The 25,251-nt window shown below is 35.9% G+C and overlaps 1 protein-coding gene across 8 annotated transcripts in view; it reads right to left on the reverse strand.

Moving 5' to 3' along the window:
• LOC133215119 (nipped-B-like protein) overlaps positions 1–25,251 on the reverse strand; it is a 170,960-nt gene that overhangs the window by 47,892 nt on the left and 97,817 nt on the right. For 3 of the 8 annotated variants that reach the window (XM_061358885.1, XM_061358881.1, XM_061358883.1), the window contains 2 exons: positions 13,138–14,676; positions 25–207 (listed from right to left, as the gene is read on the reverse strand). The exons of 1 other annotated variant lie outside the window; for it this stretch is intronic. In XM_061358885.1, the coding sequence (XP_061214869.1) occupies positions 25–207; positions 13,138–14,676 (1,722 nt within the window). Of the gene's footprint in view, positions 1–24; positions 208–13,137; positions 14,677–17,142; positions 17,863–25,251 lie in introns of those variants that run through there. 4 more of the 8 variants (XM_061358884.1, XM_061358882.1, XM_061358886.1 and 1 more) reach the window with 3 other exon arrangements.

A 25,251-nucleotide genomic window follows, 5' to 3' on the forward strand; every position in this document is an offset into this window, starting at 1 on the left:
TAAATATTAATATGTACTACTTACATTCAAAAGCTTCTTCACTGTCATTGTCTTCATCAGAACTGATTTCAGCATATTTTGGTTTCTCATTAACTGTGCTACGTTTGCGCTTGTTCATTTTCACACGTTCACAAAGTGGCATGGTGGATTCAATTTCTGCCAGGAGCTCAGGAGGCAACTCCTTTAACACTGACTGATCTATGCTACCTATTAATGGAGAGTAAGAAGAGCAAATGTGAACCTGAAGATAAAAATAAGGGCCTAACACTACAGTCCTTATTCAGGAAGCATATCCACTAATAATATCACAGTTAGATATACCTGGATGCATTTGACAGCTCTTTCTAAAGTTGCATTTATTGTTCACACTACAATTAGAAATTAGTATAATAAATTGCATACACATCTGCTTCCATAAACTATTCTGTCAGGCATATAAACAAATACAAATTTGTGAAAATACTTTGTAAAAAGATAGCCCTCCTCTACTTACACAAAATTTAGCCCAATTTCAGCTCATCCTCTGAATTTAACAGGTTTTCTATCAGTGTAGGTAAATGAAAAGATTTTTTGTGCCTCATTAATAGTTGTGCTTATTCTCATTCATACTATTTAGTGTACACAAGACAGTTGTTTTCCCTTTTCCAGTAAGGAGGGACAATCTGTGGCAGAACCTCTGAGGTATTATCCCTAAATACGGGCCAAATCGTTGGTAACCCAACCTCTGGTTCAGTTTTTTTCTGAAGTCCTACTTGCAGTTTTAGAATGTGAACCAGATTTGTGCTTGATTTTGTCACACAGCAAAGCTGAAAGATTTTTATTTAATATAGACCAACAGCCAGATGGACAACATCATGTTTCTTTTCCACAGAGGTAAACAGGTCGGCAATATCACACCATTCTCATCTCATTTTGAACTATGATTAGACCCATATACAGTCAGAATGGAGATTTACAGTCAAAATTCTTACAACTGGTACAAGGAAACCAAATTAATTCAAAAGTATTTCTTGGGTTTTTGTTTATTCAACATCTTATCCTGATCTATCAAAGAACCTATTGCACATATATTTGAAGATTATCAGACTAAACTGTTAACCTTTGTCAACAACAGAACCAACATCTTTGCCATAAGCACCTCTCTCTCCTTCCCAAGACATCCTACGTTATTTAGAGAGGAAATCACCTGCAAATTGCTGTACACACACACAATCCTCCAAAAACCATCTTCTGGATGATAATCCGATTTTTAATTGCATTCACTATATCACTAACGTAACTTTCTAAAATTTATTTTCATTCATATTCTATCTTCTAACCCAAGATTAGCGTTTTTCTTTCTTTTTAAACATATTCAACTGGAATTAGAAAAGCCTTAATATGAAAAATCATTTTCAGCAACAAAATTTTTTTAAAGTCTCATATATTACTTGTTTCACATATGTTTACTTCACAAAAAATGCCTACAAGCAATGCAAGTGATGATCAAAGAATTATTTTTCTACAATTCTTATTATGTTCAGCAAGTCATCTCATTTGAGTGCATCTTTAAAGGTTTTACTTAAAATATTGGGCTTTTCTAACTGAGACCAGGAAACACCTATAAATTGAAACCAATAGCAAAAGTTGTACCTGTTTCCCTCATGCTGCGGTCGCTCTTTTAACATGTGTGTTAAGCTGCCATCCCTAGACAATCTCTACCTGCCAAGGTTACCTAGATTCTCAATATGGCTTTCAAAAATGCTAGAAAACATTTCACAATGTGGGTGACCACACTGCTGTTACACAATTATTCTTTGCTGGCTTGGCACCTGATTGAAGACAGGCAGAAGTATGCCAGCATGGACAGATCACTCTGTATGTACCAGCAGCTGACTGGATGACAGCCAGATCTAATCTGGATGCCACACAGCTGTGCACCTGAGCAGTGGTGTTCCCATACGAATTCTCCAATTCTTTCTGTACACCTGTACAGTGCCTGAGGAGGCCCCTTACATTCAGGCTCAGACTACAGGAAAATTCACATACACGTATGTGTATGCACAATTTCCACAGGTGAAGTCGATAGATGGCCTCATATCCTGGTTCTCTAACGCTTATTCTCATATTTTTTCACTGCTTGTAATTTCATTGAAATCAGCAGGACTACATACATAACATAAAGCCTACAGCAAATTTGGCCAAAGACACTGCAAAAGTCAGCTGTAAATAAAGGAACAAAAGTTGCATTAAATCTCCAAATAACAAAGAAAAATCACAGGCTACTGCCCTCCTGCCTCCAAGGAGTATCTATTCTTGCTTCCCTTACTGATCTTGTTCCCAGGGTAGAACACTAATCAATCTTCAAAATTAAATCAATTGCCAGAATATTAATCAGACAACAAAAACAAACAAACAGCAAATATTTGAATATTTGTAAAAATAACTTCATTTCCTTCTGAAAAATTTATGTTTTCCAGCGCTAAATTCATCTAATGCTTTGTGCTCTCCTGTTACAGGTATTTCAGATAACATTAGAAGCTTACCCTTTTTGCTTTTATTAAGAAATATATAAATATTTCCTTATTCATTTGGAACAGCAGAAAGGAGAACAAATGGAATTATTGTAAAGTTCTCTACAACCTAAAGTTTTTGTTTCTTGTCACAATGCTCCCTGAAGCAAGGTCCAGTTTCCTCAGCTGCTGAAGACTGTAAATAACAACTTCTAAAATGAGCTTTACTCATGCAGTACAAAGTAGTTAAGCGTGACTGTGCACGTAAAAGGACCCCACATCCTTCCTGAAGAAATATAGGAGTATTACGTACTATGCGACTCCAATTAGAGCTTGTTAATGTTCATTTTCCTCCATCACTTACTTATGTGGCATGAGGACCACCCAATATTCACTAGAAAGATCCTAAATTCCTTCTTTTATACCTTATATTTTGTAACAAAGGAACTGTTTATTTGCTATGGGTAGCAAGGAGATAGAGAATACAGTCACATGTCAACAACCATTAGGTACAAAAACCATGCTAATGTGTTTTCAGTTTATGGGATACTTTTTAAAAGCAATTAAAATAATAGACAGCACAAACACCTTTGAAAGTATCTACAAAAATATGTACAATCACCTTCAGTTTTTTCAATTTCTTTGCTAAATTTGGTAAGACAGTTACAGCTAAATACTAAAAAGTTACTGCACAAATTAGTAAGAATGCCCCAAAATAGTAGCTTTGTTAAGAACTGCCTTCACCAGTGGAATAACCCAATTTTTTACAGTGTGTGATCAGTGTAAACAATATGCCTGAAGTGGGCTGTAGGCAAGCGTTCTGCAGACATCACACATATTTTCTAAGCTGCTTCAACAATTCAAACAAAAGAAACAAACTAGAAGTATCATTACAAAATCTTTGTCTCACTGTAAAGAACAACATGCTAACAAACTCCACATTAATAAAAATGAAGGGTAAGTCAGAACAGGTGTAGAACAATTCATCTCAATGAACTGCATCCAAGAACAGCCACTTCTTTAGTGATTCTCTGAACACACATGCAATGATGTCCATGAGTTACATACTAGTTGCTTGCTGGAGGAAGAACAAGTTCTTGGGTATAACGGCTATTATCAAGGTTTCTTAGAGAAGGTATTCAAGAACCTTAAGCTGCCACTTGAATATCCACTGACCATCACAATACTTGTTTCCTCACCAAGCAATTCTTGACAAAATTTAACACAGTTAAAGATCAGCCAGGGAAAATTAGCTAAAAATGCACCAGTCTGCAAGCTTCCTTCCACATCCTGTTTTAATGTGGGAAGCTTTTCAAAGGGTTTTGCCATGTACACTAGAAAAATTTCTAGAAACACGCAGTGGATGTAGTATTTTCCTTTGCCACATATGGCTTAGAAAAAGAATAGGCAGGCACAGATCTGATTTAAACTTGAGCGTTGCTTTTTGTTCGTAACTTTACAGGTACTTTCAAGCTTGCAGAACTGTCTCCAGCTAATACTTAAGCATCTCTGATCTTCAGAAGGATCCAAAATCACTTTGCCTTTAATTTGCAAGTCAAACAGATATCCCTGATCCAGACACACGGATGCCTTCAAGAGAGGTTAAACATCAGAAAAAAACAAAAGGTAACATCACTATGAACTTTTACTGAATCCATTCAGTAGGGACAGCACATTATTTTTTTTTTTTTACGTAACAATCAGTATATTCATATTAGTTTCACCTGGCTTGATATAATAACTTCAAGCAAGCACCTATGGAGAAGGGAATGATGCTTGGTGATGCTTAGGTCAGCACTCATACAGATAAGGGTCTATTTCAGATAAAGAACTAGAAGAAAAAGGGGGCATAAAAGAGTACTTCCCTTCTTTATAAAGATATTTGGAAAACAAACACCCTTTTAAAATAGTCAGGCACTGTTACATTTTAGCACTCAAACACCACAATGCAAAGGGCCACATGCAGTGTGTGCTTGCAGCCTGGAAAGCCAACCGTATCCTGGGCTCCATCAAAACGAGTGTGACCAGCACGTCAAAGGAGGTGATCCTGTCCCTCTACTCTGCTCTCGTGAGACCTCACTTGGAGTATTGTGTGCAGGTCTGGTGTCCTCAACATAAAAAGTACAAGGAGCTGTTGGAGCAAGTACAGAGAAGGGCCACAGGAATGATCAGGGGACTGGAATCATCTCTGATATGAAGATGGGTTGTGAAAATTGGCACTGCTCCTGGAGAAGGCTGCATGGAGACCTCATAGCAGCCTTCCAGTATCTGAAGGGGGCCTATAGGGATGCTGGGGAGGGACTCATCATTAGGGTCTGTAGTGATAGGACAAGGTTAATGGGTTAAAACTTAGAACAGGGGAAGTTTAGATTGGATATAAGGAGGAAATTCTTTCCTGTTAGGGTGGTGAGGCACTGGAATGGGTTGCGCAGGGAGGCTGCAAATGCTCCATCCCTGGCAGTGCTCAAGGCCAGGCTGGACAAGCCTTGGGTGACACGGTTTAGTGTTAGGCGTCCCTGCCCATGGTAGGGGAGTTGGAACTAGATCATCTTAAGGTCCTTTCCAACCCTAACTATTATGTGATTCTATGACTATCTGCTGAAAATGAACACTTTACTGGTTAAAACTGAAAATGTTTGCTTATCCCGCAGGGTGCAAATCTTATTATATCCTTTCTGCCAGGATCTCCCTTAAAATGCTCCAATATGTTGCGCTGAGTCCTTGGTGATACGAGTCCCTTGCTCACCAGCTGCACACTCCTCCAAATAATTCTGTTTCCTGGAGCTTAAAGAACAGAAAGGGAAAAAGGAAAGTCACAATCCTTTTCTCAAATTGAAATTTAAGGCATGAGGACAGTATATCTGCTCGTTAAGACTGAAGTTCCACTTTTACCTCAATACCCTGTTATCAGCTGAAAAACACACCATCAAATGAATACTGGTGAAAATAATCTGAGAAGTAGTGGCATTTACTCTAGCAGCTCTCCTCTTTCCTGCCCCATTGAAGTTTATGGAAGGATATACAGCTACATCCTATAAACAGGATATAACTCTCTACTGAGCCCCTTATCCTCATTTTCAACTATATCCATGAATGGTAAACTCGGCTCGTACACACCATTAAGAGGGTGGGTAGACTTGACATGCTCTCACTACCACTCAAGGGACTGTGTCCACATGATTCTCTGCTGCAATGAATTTGGCAAGAGGGAGAAAAACAGTGTTAGGAAGAAATGTGTCATTCCATAGAGTCTTCTTGAACACATATTTCAAAATATTTCTTCCTCATCTGCCATAATACACACAAAGGAAAAGCTCCCAGCCTTGGACTAAAGAAAAGAAGAGGTTCAGAGTCCCTGCTTATACTCTCGTGTCTGTAGCTCTGGCCTTGAAAAATGGGATCCAGCCAGGTAGGTGGGTCAGAGAAGAGTTTCGACACAGCAACAGAGTAATTCCATGACACAACAAATGTCATGGAATGTACAAGGCTAAATAGCACAGATTCAAAAATAATTTTACAACAGTACAAAATACTCTTAGAAGTAACAAACATTTTTTGATGGAGGGAAGATATTTCCAAAGAGCATCCTGAAAGATCCAGGAGGACAGCAGGGAATATACCCAAATTGTGCTCTCCAAAGATGCCAAGAGAACTCACATTTACATTGTCATCAATTATTTCCTCAAGCTATCCGACTGCTGTGGCACTACAACCACATGTTACTTTATTTTTCATTGCTATTCACTGGCTTTTTGTCTTTATAAAAATTGATGAAAGGAGGCTAGAGCAGTCTAGGTTTGCAAGACACTTCACAAATAAATATAGCAGTAATCAGAGCAAAATGGAGCAAGACTGGCAATTAAATGCAGTGCTGCACAAAACCCCTGACTTTCATGAATCAGTGTCAGGGGATAATTTTTGGATTTTGCTGTCACTGCTTTTGAAAATATGCACTGAAATTTAAGCCAACTCAATTTATTATATTAAAAAGTTACGGTGTTTTGCACAGTTGCAAAACACACCATGTTAATATTCTGTCACTATTAATGTTCAGAATCAGAAATTTATGATTGGTATGTTTACCCAGCCATGTATTCTGATTAACTGGGGTCTCACCTAAGAAAAAAAGATCTTAAATAAATTCAAATTACACCTCATAATTTTTCTTCCCATAAAACTCCCATACAAGTAATACAATACAACCAAGATCTCTGCGGAGAATAAGCAAACAAAACAAATAAAACAAATACCATGTCTTACATCTGATCTGTGACTACAGGACATCAAGAACATCTGCTTTTTCCTCACACTACCATGGAAACATTTTCAGGCTTTACCATTGAGGATAGCACATGAAGCTCCTCTTGCTTTGCTTCTTCAAAATAATTACATAAGCAACAACAACAAAAAATTGCTGATGTCTCAGCTATGGGAAAGTTGCTCAGAAGATAATGAAATTGTACATCTGTTTAAGGAACATTTATTTGATAAAACCAACAATAATTTGAAGAACAAAAAAGTTCTCATCCTTTTCCTTTTATTGATAATGTTTCCATGAGGCAAAACTAAATTCCAAATTTCAAGTAAAGTTTCAATTTTCTTTCATATAACCAGCCAAAAATGTCAAGCAACAGAAAAATTAATTTACCAGATGCAAATGTGAGGCTTTTCCCTATTTGTGTATTCCCAAATTAACCCTTTGTTTAGAAGAAAATTCAGACCAAAAATTTTGAACATGTATCCCTGCACATAAGCTAAGAATAACATCCATATTTAGATACTTAGACAGATGAATAACTTAAATACTTAGACAACACTGCATATTGTAATTGACATCAGACAAATTGCTGGCCCACATTTTTACATATTATAATGCATTGTTGCAAAAATTACTTATGCAAAATAGTCTTAGCTATTCCCAGAAGAGGAACCTGATCAAGCATCCACATCCACGAATCAAGGACAGCTTCAGACTTTCAGCAAATTGCTCTGACAAATTAGCTACTAAATTTCTATCACTTACACAGGACAAAGTAATTTTTCAAAAATGAACTAGCTAAACAATGAACTCCAAAATCTGTGAACAGACAAAGCATCATACTTCAGATGTACTAAACCACAAAGAAATTAGTAGTTTTGGGCAAGTTTATTGTTGTGACTAAGAACTAGATGTGCAACGTGTGAAGTTCACTCTTAACTACCCAGAGTAAACTTAAGAGCAAAAATCAGAATATTTACCTTAGTGGCAAAGACCAAAGTGGGAAATAATTAAAGCAGCCACACTGTGCAAAAAATGTCTTCTATTGTACTGATAACAGATGAACACAAGAAAGGACTCCAGCGTGCAGTGGATGAATTCCTGATGCCTACCAGTTTATCCAAGATCTACTTCTGCAAAACAAGTACTAAATATAAAGGTCCCACAGAGTACGTAAAATGCCCATAAAAATCTCGGCACACTTTCTGGGATAGGATGGACATATCATACCTTAAAAGTTCTTGCCAAGTAGGAGTGATACATTGTAGTGCAGAGCATGCTAGAGAAATGAGATCTTCCTAGACTTTAATAGGTTATATATAGTCTGGTTTTGGCTTTTGACTAAACAATGCCTGGAACATTTTTCAAACTGTTCAATCAAGAAAGGAGAACAAAATTAATCAGAGCCAAATAGACAAAGTATATATATATTAAGATGGATCCTCTGCAAACCCAGCACATCTTTAAATGCCAAAAAAGGACAGGCAGTTCAGCTGAAAAGAGGTAGTCATTAGTATCTCAGAAAGGGGGAAAACCAGGAAGACAGCAGAATTTTTATGAAGTGATTTTTTTTTCAAAAAAAACCCCAAAATTCTAGTCAAACTTAAGAGAAGCTTCTAACACTTCAGCTGAGAAGAATCATAATATACTTCTTGCTGTAAAGCATGAAATATATCTTTTTTTTCTCTGAATTGTGGCTTAATTTTCTGTAGAACTTTAGAGAAATTAATGACATGCTTGATACCTGGTGGTGCGCGCACATGTGAGATGCTTAGTGGGTCTGGTCTTCCCACCCCATGACAGTGATTTCAAATTTCAGATTTGTGGCATTATGGGCTTTCACAATGGTAATCTTTACAAAATAACCATCTGTTGTAAGCAAGCTGACTTGCAGCCTTTTGCTTTCTAGTTATTTCTCTGCAGCACAGGTGCCTGCCCCGATGATTTCAGTGAGTATAATATTATGTTTGTTTCAGTGTCAAGGGATTGTTATTTTGGAATTGGGTTTGGAAAGAAATCTGAACTCTAAAATTCGCTTGATGTGTTAACATCCATAAGCAATTTTTTTAAAGGTTTGCCAATTTTGTCCTTTCAGAAGCCCCATACATGAAAGATTAAAAAAAAAAAATGTTTAAAACTGATACTCCCTTTCTGTCCAATTTTCAGCCTTACCAGAAGGTATTTGTGAGCGGCTCTGCTGTGCTAACCAGAAGTCTGTGAGAGACAGTACAAGTTGCCTCACTGGGACAACACAATCTGGATACAACTTTTCATCCTGGAATACTCACTTTCTTGTCACTAATAGCTAGAAGATGAGCATGTAATTTATTACTCTGCTTCACAAGTGAGACTATTTCCAGCAGTGCTAGATCTCAATGATGGACTGTCCTGTTACACAAAAGCCAAATTATCATTACTATAGACTCTGAAAAAGTCACCTGGAATCAAAAACCAGAAAAAACCACCACTGACACCAACCACTTCACCCCCCCCCAAAAAACAAAACCCCAAACAAACAACACACAAGCAAAGGACACAGGAAAATCTAGAAAAATTGTTATACCTCTATGACATGAAGATGATTATTAAGCAGTAATTTTTTTAGCTGACTCTGTAAGCACATGTGAATATGAATATGAAAAGCACCTCTGACAAAATGGTAAATCTCCACTCCAATTTCAGATCGTATCATCAGAGAATGCAGTATATTTAGGAAGACTTGCAGTGAGCTACAAAAACTTAGATGTAAAGTTCTGTGTTGTACCAATAATAAAACCATACAACAATTCACACAATTAAGGAGTAGCATTCAGATCAGACTTGGTTTTTTTTCTTTAACAACAAAACTCTTTTTCAGTGATACTGGAAAACTCAATGTTTCTGCATAAACACACTCATTTGTCCTAGAACTAAAACTTACATTACATGGATGGTGCTTAATTTTGAAAGGCAATCCTTCAAACATATTATAAACCAGCTCAGAAATGCCCTTACACAGTTAACAGTTTCTCTCATTATTCGTATCTGTTTCAGAGTTTAACAAAGTAAAATGTTCTTATTCAGAATGCAGCAACTGTGAAACTGTTAACAGCTCCCATCCCAACACAGCTGATAAGTATAGCTCTAAGAAGAAGAAAAGGTATTCGCTGAAGCTCTGAAAAGAAAGGATAGCAAACATGACCTCCTCATTGCAGGCATGACCTCTAAGGGAAAAGTTTCATGGATCCCTCTACAACATACATTTCCAATAAAACCAGGATAAAGGCATTCACAGATGTTAAACCAGAAGAAAATGTGTTACAATTCATTCTGACCCAGACAAAACAGCCCACAAAATTTCACCCTAAGACCCCTTAACAAATACGCTACTAAAAAAAACTTCCATAACTTTCCTTGGAGCTGGAGTGAATCTTTCAAAAACCAGGAGAGAGAGAAAAAAAAGTTGATTCTTCATCATAAATTCCAGAAGGGACTGTCGGGATAATTCAATATTAACAGTTGTGTACGAGGGCCATCCCTCCCATTTGTATAGTAACACAAAATTTCAAACCTGTCTATAATTTGATTAAAATCTTACTTTGCCTTTCTGCAGTATAATGCAAGGCTTATCCACATGCATAATAAAGTATGAGTTTCAGATTTAAAATTTATAGAAGCAATGTAAGAAGTTGTATGGGCTTTCACTTTGCAATGCATTAATTTTAGCTTAAAATGAGTCAACTTTACTGAGTTTTACAATGAATTAGTATTAGTGCCTTAAGACAGAACGACTATTGAAATGGTGTTTTGAAGCAGCTGAACTAATCATATTTCAAACTGGATTTTAAATAAATCACAGCAACAATGTTGTATGTGATGAAGCAGGGAGAAGACATTTTCTTGTGGGAGGGATGGATGAAAAAGCAAAAACAAAGGATAAGAAATATAAGCAAGTAAAATAAGGAAAGATGAAGTAAAATATACTAAGCTACATGGAATAAGAGGGATGTGAGAAGTAGAAGAATAATGATGCTACAAGGTAACACTAGAAAAGATCTGCTACAATCTATTAAGAAATACAGGATGAACTAAATAAAGAATGTTTATGAAAATTACTTTTCCTAGTGTATTAAAATGTTTAGAACTAAAAATGGCATGGAGTAAGACAGTGAACAGTGTTTCTCTCTTTCGGAGTGAGGAAATTGTGGCTATGACATGAATATTTTCTGTATCAGTCAGTTGTTGACAAATAGACTTTAATTTATGAAGAGAAACTTCCATAAATCATGAACTTTTTCAAACACTGGAGTTCACCTACTTAGTGTGTATCACATATCCTAGGAAGTAAGTTACCAGGATGTTGGGAGGAAAAAATACATAAAACTAAAAATACACATGAACATTTGAAGTTCAAAGACACTTCTTCCAAAATCTGCCTGGCTGAACACTCAAACCATTTGTAAGAGAGAAACATAGTTACAATATTCTTATTTTCACAAAACCTATTGCTAATATAATTTTAAGAACCTTGTTCTGAATACAATAGCAGGAAGACTGATATTAACTCAAACATTTTTTTTTCCCCCCTGGAAAATATGTCCCAAGTTATTTAGAGTATATAAGAAATACATGACTTTATAAAACAAAAAATACATAAAAACACAGCAAAAATTTATAAACCTGACTTCAAAATCAAAGTGTTGCTCATGTATGGCACATCTACTAGTCATGCTAATCAGACAAGAGTCATTAAAACCTTTACATGTTACTAAAACGTTCTACATGAATAACCACATACAATACAGACTATAAAAAAAGTACTTCAGAAACATTTTAGAAAGCAAAAACAAACTGCATATTGCTCTGAGGTCTCTAAAAATTAGTGATTTTCCACACAGAGAATTCAAACTCTATCCTTCTAAGACTAGAGCTGAGCTCCATCAGAAAGTTTTTAGCATTCCCTATCAAGAACATAAAGGTTTAATCCAAAGTCTTTAGACTAAACTGACAACAAAGATACCATAAATTTATGTGTAACTCTAGATGCCTATTATTAGAAATGGAAATTTTGTCTGCTCTGAACCTCAAAAAGAGACATGGAAAATGTTCGTATTTCCAGGACAAAGAGCAAACATTTAACAAGGAGGCTAATGTCTTACATATAACTAACACATGTCCTGAATTGTTAAGTTTTTAAGAGTGAATACAAACAGGTTAGTAGATAAGAGAACTGATGTAGCCCAATAAATTCGTTATACAGGTATCACCTCTGTTGTATACATGTACATAAACATAGTTATACATTCCCCAAGATAAATTCTACATTATTTCTTATCAGATCAACTACGTAAGAAAAACATTTTAATCTCACATTCATGATCTACCTGGAACTGCATTCCTAAGTCATCTTGAATACAGCTGAAATCCTCTGCCTGCTACCTGATTTGTCTATTTTGAGACATGACAACACATAAATATAACTGTGTGGGAAATTTAAATGCTTTAAATGTTGAAGATTAAAAAAATAAAGGAACCCTGACCAGTCAGTAACACTGATTTCACAATGTGAATTTATCTACTTCAGTATGAAACCAAATTAGTCAAAATCAGAACACCAGGAAGAAAAACAATCCTATATATCAAGTGTTAGAACTGCAGAAGAGACTATCAACCAAAAATCAAACCTACAAACTATACTGAATTATTTCCTGTTCATATTACTAATCTGAAAATTCCAGCCAATTGTTTACCAGTTCATTTCCTCTTTCTGCACACAGTGAACCCTGAAGACAATGTTTGAACTCTCGTAAAGACAGAACTTTTTGTAAGCTTATTGTCACACAGACTCAAGTGCAGAGGCTCTCCAACAGAGTTGTATTTACAGCATAAAAGAGGCAAATGGGACTTTGTAACTTTGCTCTTATTTCATCATATTAAAATATGCCCTGGAAAAGCATAATTAATTTCCAGTTAAGCTTACAGAAGAATCTTAGGGCTTGTATACATAGTATTTCTCACTGCTCCAGCTACACCGATTTAGTTACAGTAGTACCAGTCCGTTACACAAAACACACTTAAACCTGAAGTTTAAGTCATGCATATAGGATTTACAGCTCACTGGATAAATTACCAGGGTAAACTAATGTAGCTCAAGTACATCTTAAGACCATTTAAGTGTTCCCACATCAGGTACCTGCACTGGAGTAAATAAATAATTTCAGGTTCATTGTAGTAAGACTTATAATAGGCCCACAGATGACTTCACTTTGTTTCCCAAAATCACCATATAAAAAAGACTGAAACTAGCTATCAAATGTTTATGCTTAATTTCTAACTACAAAAGTAGCAAATTTAAAACAAGAGTGTAAAAAAGATATAATGCAATTAATACTGAAAAAGAAGTCTTACCTTTATTAGATTTGGATGACTTGTTCTTGTTGGGTTTAAAACAAGAGCCCCTCGATTTATCTTCTCTATCCTTAATAAATTTCTGCACATCATCCAAAGAAAGCTTTTGAAGGACAACTACAGGTTTAGCTCCTTTATTTAGATCTTCAACTAGCCCAATCTTCTCTACTTTATCTTTCTGTTCAACTCTAAATTCAGTTTTCCTTGACTCCTGAGTAACATTGCCATCTTTATCACGCTTGATTTTTGGAATGACAAAATGTTTCAGTGCACCAGATCTTGCCCCCAACAAATAACTGGGAAACTCTGCTTTACTGTCAGCATGTGCTTTATTAGTATCAACTTTACTCTTATTACCATCTGTCCTTCGTTCATCCTTGCTGTTGGGTGATTTAAAACCAGGTTTATCAGGTCTTGATTTACTTGAATCTCCTCTACCTTCCTGTTTAATACGAGGGCTGTCAGGTCTCGATTTCTGATCCCCAGCAGAAAACCTTTCCCTCGAATCACCAGATTCATGCCTATGTTTCCTTTCAAATTTCTCAGGTTTTGAGCCATCAGATTTAATACCATGCTTAGAATCATGTTCATTTTTGTTTGCAGATCTCAAATATTCAGGCCTTCTAATCTTGCATGGATCTCCTCTGTATCTCTCTGAATCCCCCCTATCCTCAGATCTTTGTTTAAGGCTATCATGATCACGCCTCAGTGCATCAGAAACTGAACGACCATCAGGCCTTTGTTTTGTTGGATCAGATCTACTTTCAGGTTTTATCCTTGAAAGATCAGATTTTACATCTAGTTTATGTCTAGATACTTCAACTTTCTTATCTAACAATGGTTTACTGGAGTCTCTCCTATTATCATGTCTATGTTTTGGTGTTTCAGGCTTGCCTTCAGTCTTCTGTTTTGGTGTTTCAGGCCTGCCTTCACTCTTCTGTTTTGGCGTTTCGGGCCTCTGCCTTATTTCCTGTTTGCCATTATTTTGTTTTCCCTCATTCTGTTTCATCTCCATTTGCTTGCTCTCATTTTGTTTTGATTCTGTCTGTCTGTTCTCATTTTGTTTCACTTCCATTTGTCTGCTTTCATGCTTGCTTTCATGTTTAGCTTCTAACTGTTTGTTCTCATTGTGTTTACTTTCCAACCGTCTGCTCTCACTTTGCTGAAATTCCATTTGCCTGTTTTCATTTTGCTGGATATCTGTCTTTTGACCTTCAAAGTCTGGCTTTTTCCTAAAAAATTCTGGATGGTTTTCAGGTTTAAATTTAGGAACTCCAGAAGCATCTTCTTGGGGAACACACACAAACGCGTCATTATACTGCTTAATTTCTTCAGGTTTTTTGATGGTGTCCAAATCCTGAGTTACTGTTGCCTGAGAGTCTGCTCTTCCTGCTTGCTGCAGATCGATACTAACCATTAACGCCGGCCTTGCCCCATTTCCTGCAGAACCTGTCTCCTGAGAAGCTGCTCTGTTTCCTCCAGTAGCACCTCCAGCCTCCTGTGGTTTATTTTCTTGTTTTCGCTTCTTCAAAGGCTTATCTGCAAGTTAAGGAGAAACAACACAATTTACATATATAGACTGGTAAATGGTCCATTGCCCTCAAGTCCCACCAATTAATTCTCGTCAGCAAGTATGTGCATACACAACAAAATCAACTGAATTTAAAAGAACAATAAAACTGCTCTAGCTATTACTTTTTAATGTATTCAGACTACCATTCATTGTCAGTCTACCACAGCTGCCAACTACTCATCAAAAAACCCCACCATTAAAACATATAACACTGAAGTCCCTGTGTGATTATTTCCTGAGACACCTAATAAAACAGATGCAATACATAAAGACAGAAAAAAAAACAAACCAAACCAGCAACCCAATCAAACCCAAAACTTTTAGAAAACCCCAAACTAATTATGCTTGAAGTAGAAGTCTGCAGCAACAAAGTTAATGTACACCTCCACAACTACTTTTTGAGAAGTAAGATTCTCTTCTGACAGATCCATCCTGCTTCATTACACATGAACTAAGCAAGAATCTACAGTGATTAAAACAGAGGTTCTCCCTACTTGGTTCAGCTCATCAGTTGGACTTCACACATATTTTATAGCCAGGGAACACATAAACAATGAACAAAAATTATTAAAGTAACTCCAACACTCCATGCTTATCTTTGAACCAAAGCAGTATATCAAGAGCTGGAGTTATACCATAACACATGTTTGTTGGGGGGGGGGGGGCTACACACTTAAAAACTTCTGTATTTTCTCTTTGCAACCATAATTCTTTTCATGGATGAAATGTTCAGTGGCAACTTTATGCAGTGTCAAGAGCTTGACTCTGCAATAAGCCTTTCAGTTTATACTAAAAAATCATTAACAGTAGAACACAGAAAATAAAGTGATCCAATCACACGCCCTGTAATTTGGTAGAATTCGTAGAAATGAGAAGCACATGGAAGTATCCAAAAGATATGTTATTTTCATTTAAACTACAACCTATTTCTATAACCAACATGGTATTCTAAACTAAAATGCATGTCTGCCATGAAAACCAAAAGCTCTACTTGCACTAAGCCTTACATTCTCATTTCTGAACTATCATTGTGTAATTTGTCAAAAGAACCGCAATAACTTTTTCTGTAATCAGGTAATATGACTTCAAGTCTAAGAAATTATGAAACTTAGGTTGAAAATACTGTTGTGCAGATGTATTGTCAAAATGCCTAGACCATAAATATACAAAAAATAACTTATTTCATGCCTAGATTTGTGGTGCTTTATCACCAGATGCAATAAGCCAGCTCTTATTTTGGAGCAGGAGAATGAGGTAAGGAAGATGCAATCAAGGAATAGGAAATAAATGCCAAGGGAAAACACACCACCCTCTCAAATTCTAAACCAAAACTATAAAGTATGTTTTCCAATTTATTCTACATTTGTAGATGATTTTCATTTAGAAGAATTAAAACTTTGAACGATCATCTCCAATATTAACATTAAAGAACAATATCAAATAGTTATATGGTCAATGCCAGTGACAGGAACATGCTTTTTCCCCCATCATTTTAATCCCCTAGTCTATTTGTACATCTCTAATTTCCTAAAACTCCAGAACTATATATGGTGTTTAAGGGTGGAAGACAGTAAAGACAGATACAGTGAACTCCATGAAGACACTGGTCAACTGCAAATAAGGAAATTTGCAAAATTCAACAAAAAACTGTAAGAACACCTGCCAACTTTAGTAGAGATGTGAAGCAAAATTAATTTGCCAAATCAAAGGTGCAGCTTTACAGCATGGAGATTTTTTCTTCTTCTGTACTAGACAACTATTGGATTGATATGAGAACTTACACAGATTAATTTCCTTACACTACAGTTTAAAATGAATATATTTTTTTTAAACCTTCATGCAGTGATGAAAAACCTTTTTCTCCTTGTGACTAAGAGGGCTCTGGCCTCATTGAGCTTCATGACAAATCTTAGGAATGGTAATAAAGTAGAAGTTTTCAGATTCATTGGTTTCAAATTGGATGTTTGTTTTTTTCAGTTAAAGAAAACATATACATTGACACACATCCACACACGTCATTACCTTATGAAAATCAAATTGAGAAAGTTGTGTTCTTAGCAAAAATCATTCAGCTTTTTTCATTTTAACCTAGAAATGTCAGCCACACTTAGAAAGTCCTGTAAAGCTCTGATGGTGGATCTAACAGTGGCCTTTAAGACATTACTGTTATCAGTTATCTGCCCCATTCCTTTAAATGAGGTTATCACCTGCAGCAGAAGGGAACACACATTCGGATTTCCACAAGTGTATGTCACTGTCCAATATATCACCTTAAGGCACTAGTGAAGATTGTTTACATAAACATACCAGGCTGAATGAATCAAATAAGAGCCAAGTGAATTTTTCCTCTGCTACTGGTACTACAGGAGCAAGGCAGATGGCCAGAAGCTGTGATGTCTTAAACAACTGTAGCTGGATCAAGCAAAACTCACCTTTCAGAACCCTCATGCTGAAGGCTCCAAGATTAAACAACCAAAACAATTCAAGTAGGATCAATTTTCTCGCTTGAACTTCTGTAACTGACCAGGCTCAAAATGCTGATGCTCTTCATCATCCAAAATATCAAATTGTAAGTTGAACACATGTAAATAGACGATCAAATCAGAACTTGGCAAACATATTCCCTCTAAACAGAGCTCTTCTGATGCACCTTCCTCATTTCTCTTGACAAATGAATACTTATGTTTTAGTACGTTATGGTAACGTGTTAACATCTCATCTAAAAACACCTTCAAAGTTTTCTCTTCCTAAATGGCAAGGTGATCGCAAACAGAGTTACAGATTACTCCAGATTTCTTCATATTTCCAGTGCACCTTCATGGCGATCCCTGGAACTAGATTTCATCATTAACGTTTTGCTTCTATGAGATTTCAGGATGTAGGACAAAAAAACTGGCCCAAGTATACGAAAATATCAGGTTGAACTAGGGCATAAAAGATATGACAACTGCATAGTACAGCCATCTTCATAGAACATAATGAAAAAATTCCACAAAAAAACTTTTAAGTTGCCATGGTAGCTGCAGAAGTCTGAAAGCTGACATACACCATTGGATTTCAAGGCCTTTATGAAATCTTGAACCCACTTTGAACTATATGAGAATAATCAAAGAATCAGAGGTGAATACAGAGTAATAACCGTCAGAAAACAGATGTCTTCATATCTTTTCTTTTACAGTTGAATATATGCAAGTTTGCATGCATCTACTTTGTTGTCTTTAGTCTCAAGACCCTTTATGGTTTTGATGAATATATGAACATAGGAACTCTTACAATATCCATTCCAATATACTCTGTATCCTTCAGCATCCAAGCTTCATCCACTTCATTCCATATACAGTAGGATTTTTTTTTATTATCAGGATCTAGGACTTTGCCAAAATACCAGGCTAACGTTTTTCTTTCAAATCCTACAGATGTAGATTCAAAGCTTGCTGCAGTTCTGGGGACACAGGCTTGCAAGCTCTTGAGGCTAATAAAATGAGATCAGCATCTTTTTTCTTCACTTTTTGTAACAGTCTTCATAATAAAAGGAATTTGTTTTAAACTTTCTATGTTACAGATGAAATTTCCAAGTTTGCTGTTTTCAGCTTCTTTTCTCTTCAGTAATATTATCCACTCCTCCCCCTCTTCCAACAGAATGTAGATACATCCAAAATATATCTACATTTTTTTCAATTCTTGAAAAAAAAAATTACGATGGTTTAGAGCAAGTCTGACCCTAGTTATTCTCTTTATATATACATCCTTTTGGCTCGGCAAAGCTGCACAGATGTTCTCTTTCAATTGCAACATGTTCAACACGAGACAATACCTTGGTAATCAAAGCAAGATCAGAAGCTACCTTATTCTAAAAAACAGTAGAGATGTCCTGTATGTTAAATGGGTCACTGTGGTGCAAGAAAAAATACATTACAGGAACCACAAGTTTGAAATGGAAAAAAAGATTAGGTGGCTTTCCAAGCAGTCATCCTCACCTGATCTCTTCTGAACAGTATTCCTGGAGACCTGGATGGCCTTCATCTTTGGAATTATCTGTGTATCAAAACGACGAGTACTCTCATATTTAGCAATTAATCAACTACTGTGGAACCTTTGTGCAAAAAAAACATTGCACTGGAATAACCACAAATACTTTCAAATACATTTCTGCTGAAGCCACGAGTCAATAATGGTTTGAAGAATATCCATTCTGAAAACACGTATGCTTGGAAGCAAAGTGTTAGGGCTAGCAGCTGGATGAGGGGAGCTGTACTAAAAAAATATCTCTGGTCTTCTGCTTAATCTGAAGTCTTTCCAAAGCAGCAGCCAGAACACCGTTACTGCCTAAGTCTCCGATGCTACTGCTTTCTTCAAAGCCTGATTGCTTAAATCCCAGACAAATGAGGTAGCTTAAAAACTTCTAGTACTGCTTGTCCTACTGCGCTGAAATGGGCCTTTGTAGCTCTATGTGAAAATGCAACAAATCTAAATAATAACCACATGTGTGGTTGCTAAGCTTCATTTTAGCAGAATGGTAACACTTTGCTCTACTGCTTGGTAGACTCTAAAATACAGAGATTTCTGAATGATTTTGAAGACACAACAGATCAATTATCACTTTCCCATTTACACTCTGTAAGGGACTCAATTCATATCCAGGATGGTTAAATGTGAATGTACTCCTCTTCAGAGCTACAAAGATGATGAATTCTGGCTGAACTATTTTTGATCACTCCAGTACAAACTTCCTTTTTTAAAGCATAGAAATAAAGAGTTTTATATTTTAAAGCTCTACGAGTCTTCAGAGATTACTGCAATGCCTCCACTATTCGAATTACCACTTACTTGAAGTATTTAAATCAGTAGTTAATAAATTTAAACTAAATATACCAGTCCTAAGCAGTTAATTACTATTTTCAAACCTTCAATTTTTTTAACAACATCAATGACAAGTCGGCCAGAAGCCAATGACTAGCTTATTTTATTTAAGCTAACAGCCAAGATTAGGAATTTTCAACAGGTAAACATACAACTAGGCATCTATGCATCAACTGTGTGTTTATTGACTGTTTTCTTTTGTTAGGTATTTTTCACAGATCTCTTCAAAGCTGTCCCAGTGCCCTGCCACCACAACCAACAGTGTTCTGTAGACCACAGAAATTGAAACATTCTGGGTACAAGGAAGGTTTAAAATTACTCCAGTGGTACTGATGGATGACCTATGAATGGAGTGAGGGCAAATACGCATTCTTACCTTTCTAATCCTTCATGACAATTGAACATTACTGACCATGACAGTTTGCTCTCACATGACCTCCGTGCAAAGCCATATACCAACAAGGAACTGAAGAACCAATGAGAACTCTTCACATCAGCAGAAGAGACTCCTAGAGTACACCCTGCTCCCCTTGAAGGAGAGACTCAGCAAATACAGGTCAAAAATCTTATTCTCGCTGGTTGCTCCCATACAGAAGAAACTGAGAACATGAAGTCATGTATCTAGTATAGGAAGCTTTATAGACAGAACATAATTCCAAAGTCTCTGAAGAAGAGACCATAGCTTCCAGCTGCTTCAGTTCAGAGGAAGGATTTCTGAGAATCTGAACACAAAGAGCTGCTATTTTTATCAATCTATTCAAGAGACCTTATCAAATTTCTGGACACTGCAAAAAGGAAAGCCCACCAGGAGGAATGTCCAAAACCAGTCAGGACAAAACACAAAAAGACTACAGAAGTCCCTGACGTGCCTTAGAGTGTAGCAGACGTCAGAATCTTTATTCTGGTAAAGTTCTGTTTGTTTTCTTAGATGTAACAATGATGTAATCAGCATAACCAGAGAATGAACTAAGATGTTATGATTTTTTCTACTTAAGGATGCCTAGTAACACATTTCCTGTTAACTGTAATAATACAAAAGATATTTAAAAGTAAATAACAAGAACTGAACTGAAGAAATGTATAACCAAGTATCTACACTTGTTTAGACTGGAAGCTGTAACTTCCTTGAACTTAATACTGCTTTTATAAATAATATGATTTTAATTTATTTATGAGATAATTTTTTCTGACAGAAATGGTTTTATCCATGTGGTTGCTTTGTGAAGAATTATAGTTCTGTAAACTCAATTGTTAAAATATCTTAGCAAAATCTGAAGTGCAATTACTTTGATATACCTAATGCAGCATCTAATTTCACAAGAAAAAAGGAACACACTAACAGCAAACTTAATGAAAAATACCTATTTTATGTATAACAAATTAACATATCCAATTAGTTTTTAATTCATTTATATTGATAGCAAACTTCAGAAATTAGTAATAACTTTGAAACGTTTCTCCCAGGTGTGGATTTATTCTGACATCATACTCTGCACTCAAAAATATCTTCAATTAACTAGATCCAGTAACATTTATACTGCATGAAATAAAAAAAAGTCTATGTCTTCTTAAGTTGATGTCAGAGTGAACTTGGTGACTATATAGAAATCCTGGTCCTAAACTCTTAATAAGGTTTATTAATTATACATCCCATTTCTTTACCAAGATCTAAAACCATTATAGAGAAGTGACTATCCCAGTACAAAATTCATTACTGGGTAAAAGAAATACTCCCATCTATCTAACAAGTACAATTGAAGGCATATGCTACAGGCAAGTTATACTAAATTTCTAATCTTAGGTTACACTAAGATTAAAAAAAAATAGACTTCTTACCAAACTGCTAACATTTAGTTATTTTTTACACTTACAAGAAAAGGTTTCTGTTACTACACAACGTAAACTCCAACCTGAGATAAACGAGGGAATTTGCATGTTACACAAGAGGACTAAACTGAAGTAAATGCCATTAAAAAAACATGTATCTCCACTTTTTTTTTTTTAATGTGCTTTTCACTCAATTAGTATTTCATTCTTTATAAAAAATAAAATAATGTAATTTTTCCTAAATAGATTGAAACACTGCAATACTGCATTGCAATTTCTCTAGAGGAGTTTCTTCCCCTTACTTTTCTTGAAACATGTCTGAACACATACACACAAATCTCATCTACAGGAACTGGCATTTGTAAAACTGCTTTTTCTTGGGAAGGCTATATGAGGCATCACCTCCACCCATTATGTCACACTACAAAATGCAGATCTGCTGAAATACACAAAATATATGAAACCTAATTCTCACACTGCCCTACAACAGTCACACAATCATTTGTATTTTACACTGTCTCATTTCATCTTCTGGTATTAGTCACCTCAACCTTCTGCAAGACTACTATACAAATGACAACACTTACAGCTCTATTTTTAAGGAAATAAAACCCCCTATAACCTATTTTTGGAAATGAATGGTAATACACTGGTTATAATTAAACATTCTGTCATTTCATTAATTGGCTTCATAAAATAATATGTAAACAAACCGTTCACTATTAATAGTGTTCTATTAGTTTCCTCTTTGGGAAACTTTTGGGGGTGATGGGTAATGGGAAGAAAGGGAGAGGGGCTAGATAAGAACTTAAAATGTAAGAGAAAAAGGTTACTTACCTATAACTGTAGTTTTGAGAGTTTTTCGCCGGCAGATTCACACTCTTGGGTTGTGTGTCTCTGCTGCTATGGACTTGGAACGAACTAAAAATGAAGGGCCCACAGCAGGCATCCAAATGCCCCCTAACTGATCCAATTACTGGAAATAAAGTTATTACAGATCCACTTCTTCTTAATTCAAAGAATCTACAGTAAGATTCCAAAGAAATGGGTAAAATGGATGCTTAGAGGTAAAACATATTGAGAAAATAACACAGATACGAGTAGGTTTGTCTCATTAAAGATGCTTCTAATGTTTATAAGTTAAAAAAATATGTTAGCCTCCCAATGAGAATAATGATTTCATTACTTTTCTCACAAACTCCAGAGAATTGTGCCTTTTACAAGTAAAAGTACAACTCCCTAAATCTATTAAGACAGCTGCATGATATAAAAGTGCCTCTCAAGTAGCCTTAATCTAATGGTGAACACACAGTGCTATGTATGGAAGAGTTCAAATTAAAATTTAGCAAATCTAAATAAAATAAAACACTACAGAAATTTGAAAAAGAGTCTTTGAAAAATATGAGTTACTTTCTGTTTTTTGGTTTGGTTTTCTTTTTCAAGTAATTTTTAAGGTTACCTTCCCTGTTTCCCTTCCTAGAGGGTTCATTTTAATATCTGCAATATTTTTGATTCACAGTATTTGGGGTTTTTAGTAAAGCGTGAAAGGTCTTGAGGTATAGTGTGAACCTGAAAATTACTTCAGTAGCAGTTCTAAATTTTAAAGAAAAAGAACTTAATGTAATTTTCTAGGAAAGGTTTATACCCAAAGTGACTGACTAGCTTCAAACTACTTGGCTATACACAGAAATAACCCACTGGGGTTATTTGAACAGTGAACAGTGGGAAAGCACAAATTAATGAGAAAAATTGAGGTTACTTATAAAATTTCTCTCTCAATATCCTGGCCAAAGCCAACCAATGAAAAGAAGATTTCTGAGAAGAACAGGAATTCCTATGACATGATTTTCTAAAACTCAGCAGGATTTCCTAAACTTCCTTGGAGTAGCCAACTTCAGAATGTGAACAGAGCACAACTCCAGCTAACTGAACAAACCAGGTTCATTATACGGACCTCCACTTTTTTCAAAAGTATGCAAAAGCACCAAGTAGTACAGGAAATAGGACTACTCATGATGATTAGAAGAGAAGAAAGCATGTAAAGATATGACATCAGGAAAGTATCACAATGCACCTGAGCCAAGGATGGTTCATTTGTTGTGACTGTTGTGGAAAGAGGTAAACCCTTTCTGTATCAGCCCTTCCAAATTGCTTTTTTTTCCAACTCAGATAATCTGAGCTGGATCTATTTGTAATTATACAAATCCTTTCCAAAGAGATCATATTGAGCATTGATTAACAACTTGTATCAGATGAGGATATAAATGCCATTGTGAGGGGAGCAATGGGAACTGAAGACCTGAGTATGTCATCATCCATGGATTTATTTACTTGTTCTGTGGGTATTAGACATAATAGATGCATTAGAATGTAACTTCCGGTGCCAAGTGCCTTAATCTTAATAATTTCCAACTATTCCTTTCATTAACAAATAGAGAAAATTACTTGCAAAGTTAATCAATACAGAGAGACTTCCTTGACAGAAAAAGTAGGAAGAACAGATGGACTCTTGTCTTCTCACACAGAGCAGAAGGGTGAAACTGACTTTTTTGAACTTCGCATGTCTCTATCATGATGAAAAGACCATGTAATCCACTTAATCCAAGATCCAAATGGATGAAAAGGACAGAATTATAGAAACAGAGCTCTGAAAAGTACTGACACTAGCCAAAGCCTGTATTATAAAATCACTCCTTATGCGTATCTGATACACATTAGATCAAATCTGCCAGATTTTGCATTAGTGATTTTTGCACTAAGAATCCCTGTTTCAAAAAGCAAAAGCATGATGATTAGGTTCCAGAAAGAGATGCCGCTTTTCAAAGAAGATCACATTTGTGAAAAACTTTGTTTTAGTTCCATCTCTGGAAGAGAGACTGCTTCCCACTTTGAGAGACTTTGTTTGGTGGAACCTTAATATTTTAATAGTTTTGTTAGAATTAATGACTTATTACAGAAAGTACTATAATTACCAAAGGGCTCCAATCTCCACTTCCCACATGTACCAAACATTATAAAAGGACGACCTCAGCATTAACAAAAAGGCAAGTGTACCTCCCCAAGCACTGCCTCTCCCCTGGAAGAAACAGTTCCACCACACTACAGGTTTCAAGCCTCCGAAAGAACATGGAATATCCAACCAAAGCCTTATAGTTAGAAAGAACGTAGCTGAAAACCTCTGAGGAAGCATAGCACTACAGATATTTCATGTGAAAAAAAAAAAAAAAAAAAAGGACAGAAGAGACCAGTAACCTATCAAAACTTGTGAGTACAATTCAACTCAAAGTTAAGTTATGCAATACAAAAAAGTGTGCTTACAAAGAAAGTGTAGTGTTACTGTAATATGCATTCCCATGCCTAGACTACAAAAGCAGCAAATAATTCTTTCATGCAGATTTCAGCATGCACTAGCATCCTGAGTAAGTTCTCTAGAGGGAAGCTGGCTATTGTAAAGCATCAGCTAGCATTATACATTCCCATTCTAATTAGACTGAGTACTTGCTACAGTCACACTATTTTCTTCACATAATGTGACCTGAAGTTAGAGTGTATGTACTAAAATGCACAAATGCCAGTCTTTTGCATAAACACTATAAGCAGCTTCACAAAAATGAATGACATATTTAGGAGTTACTAGATTTCTAACAGACATATTCCCATAGGAACAATAGAGGAAGCTTCCTCCTGCAGTCACACCAAACCGAACAGCTATAACTAGAACAACCCCAGCGTGTATTAACTTGTAAACATAGTACAAACTTACAAGCAATGCAAAAGCATTATTAAAAGTAAACCTCCTATTTTTCCAAGGTAACAGCTTTTCAGGAAATCTGTCACAAGACTGCTAAAAATCA

The sequence above is a fragment of the Neopsephotus bourkii genome, unplaced genomic scaffold, assembly GCF_033783945.1.
Source record: "Neopsephotus bourkii isolate Nb327-2 ecotype Australia unplaced genomic scaffold, CSIRO-AGI_Nbou_v1 NB_952, whole genome shotgun sequence".
In the NCBI taxonomy this organism is placed as follows: domain Eukaryota; kingdom Metazoa; phylum Chordata; class Aves; order Psittaciformes; family Psittacidae; genus Neopsephotus; species Neopsephotus bourkii.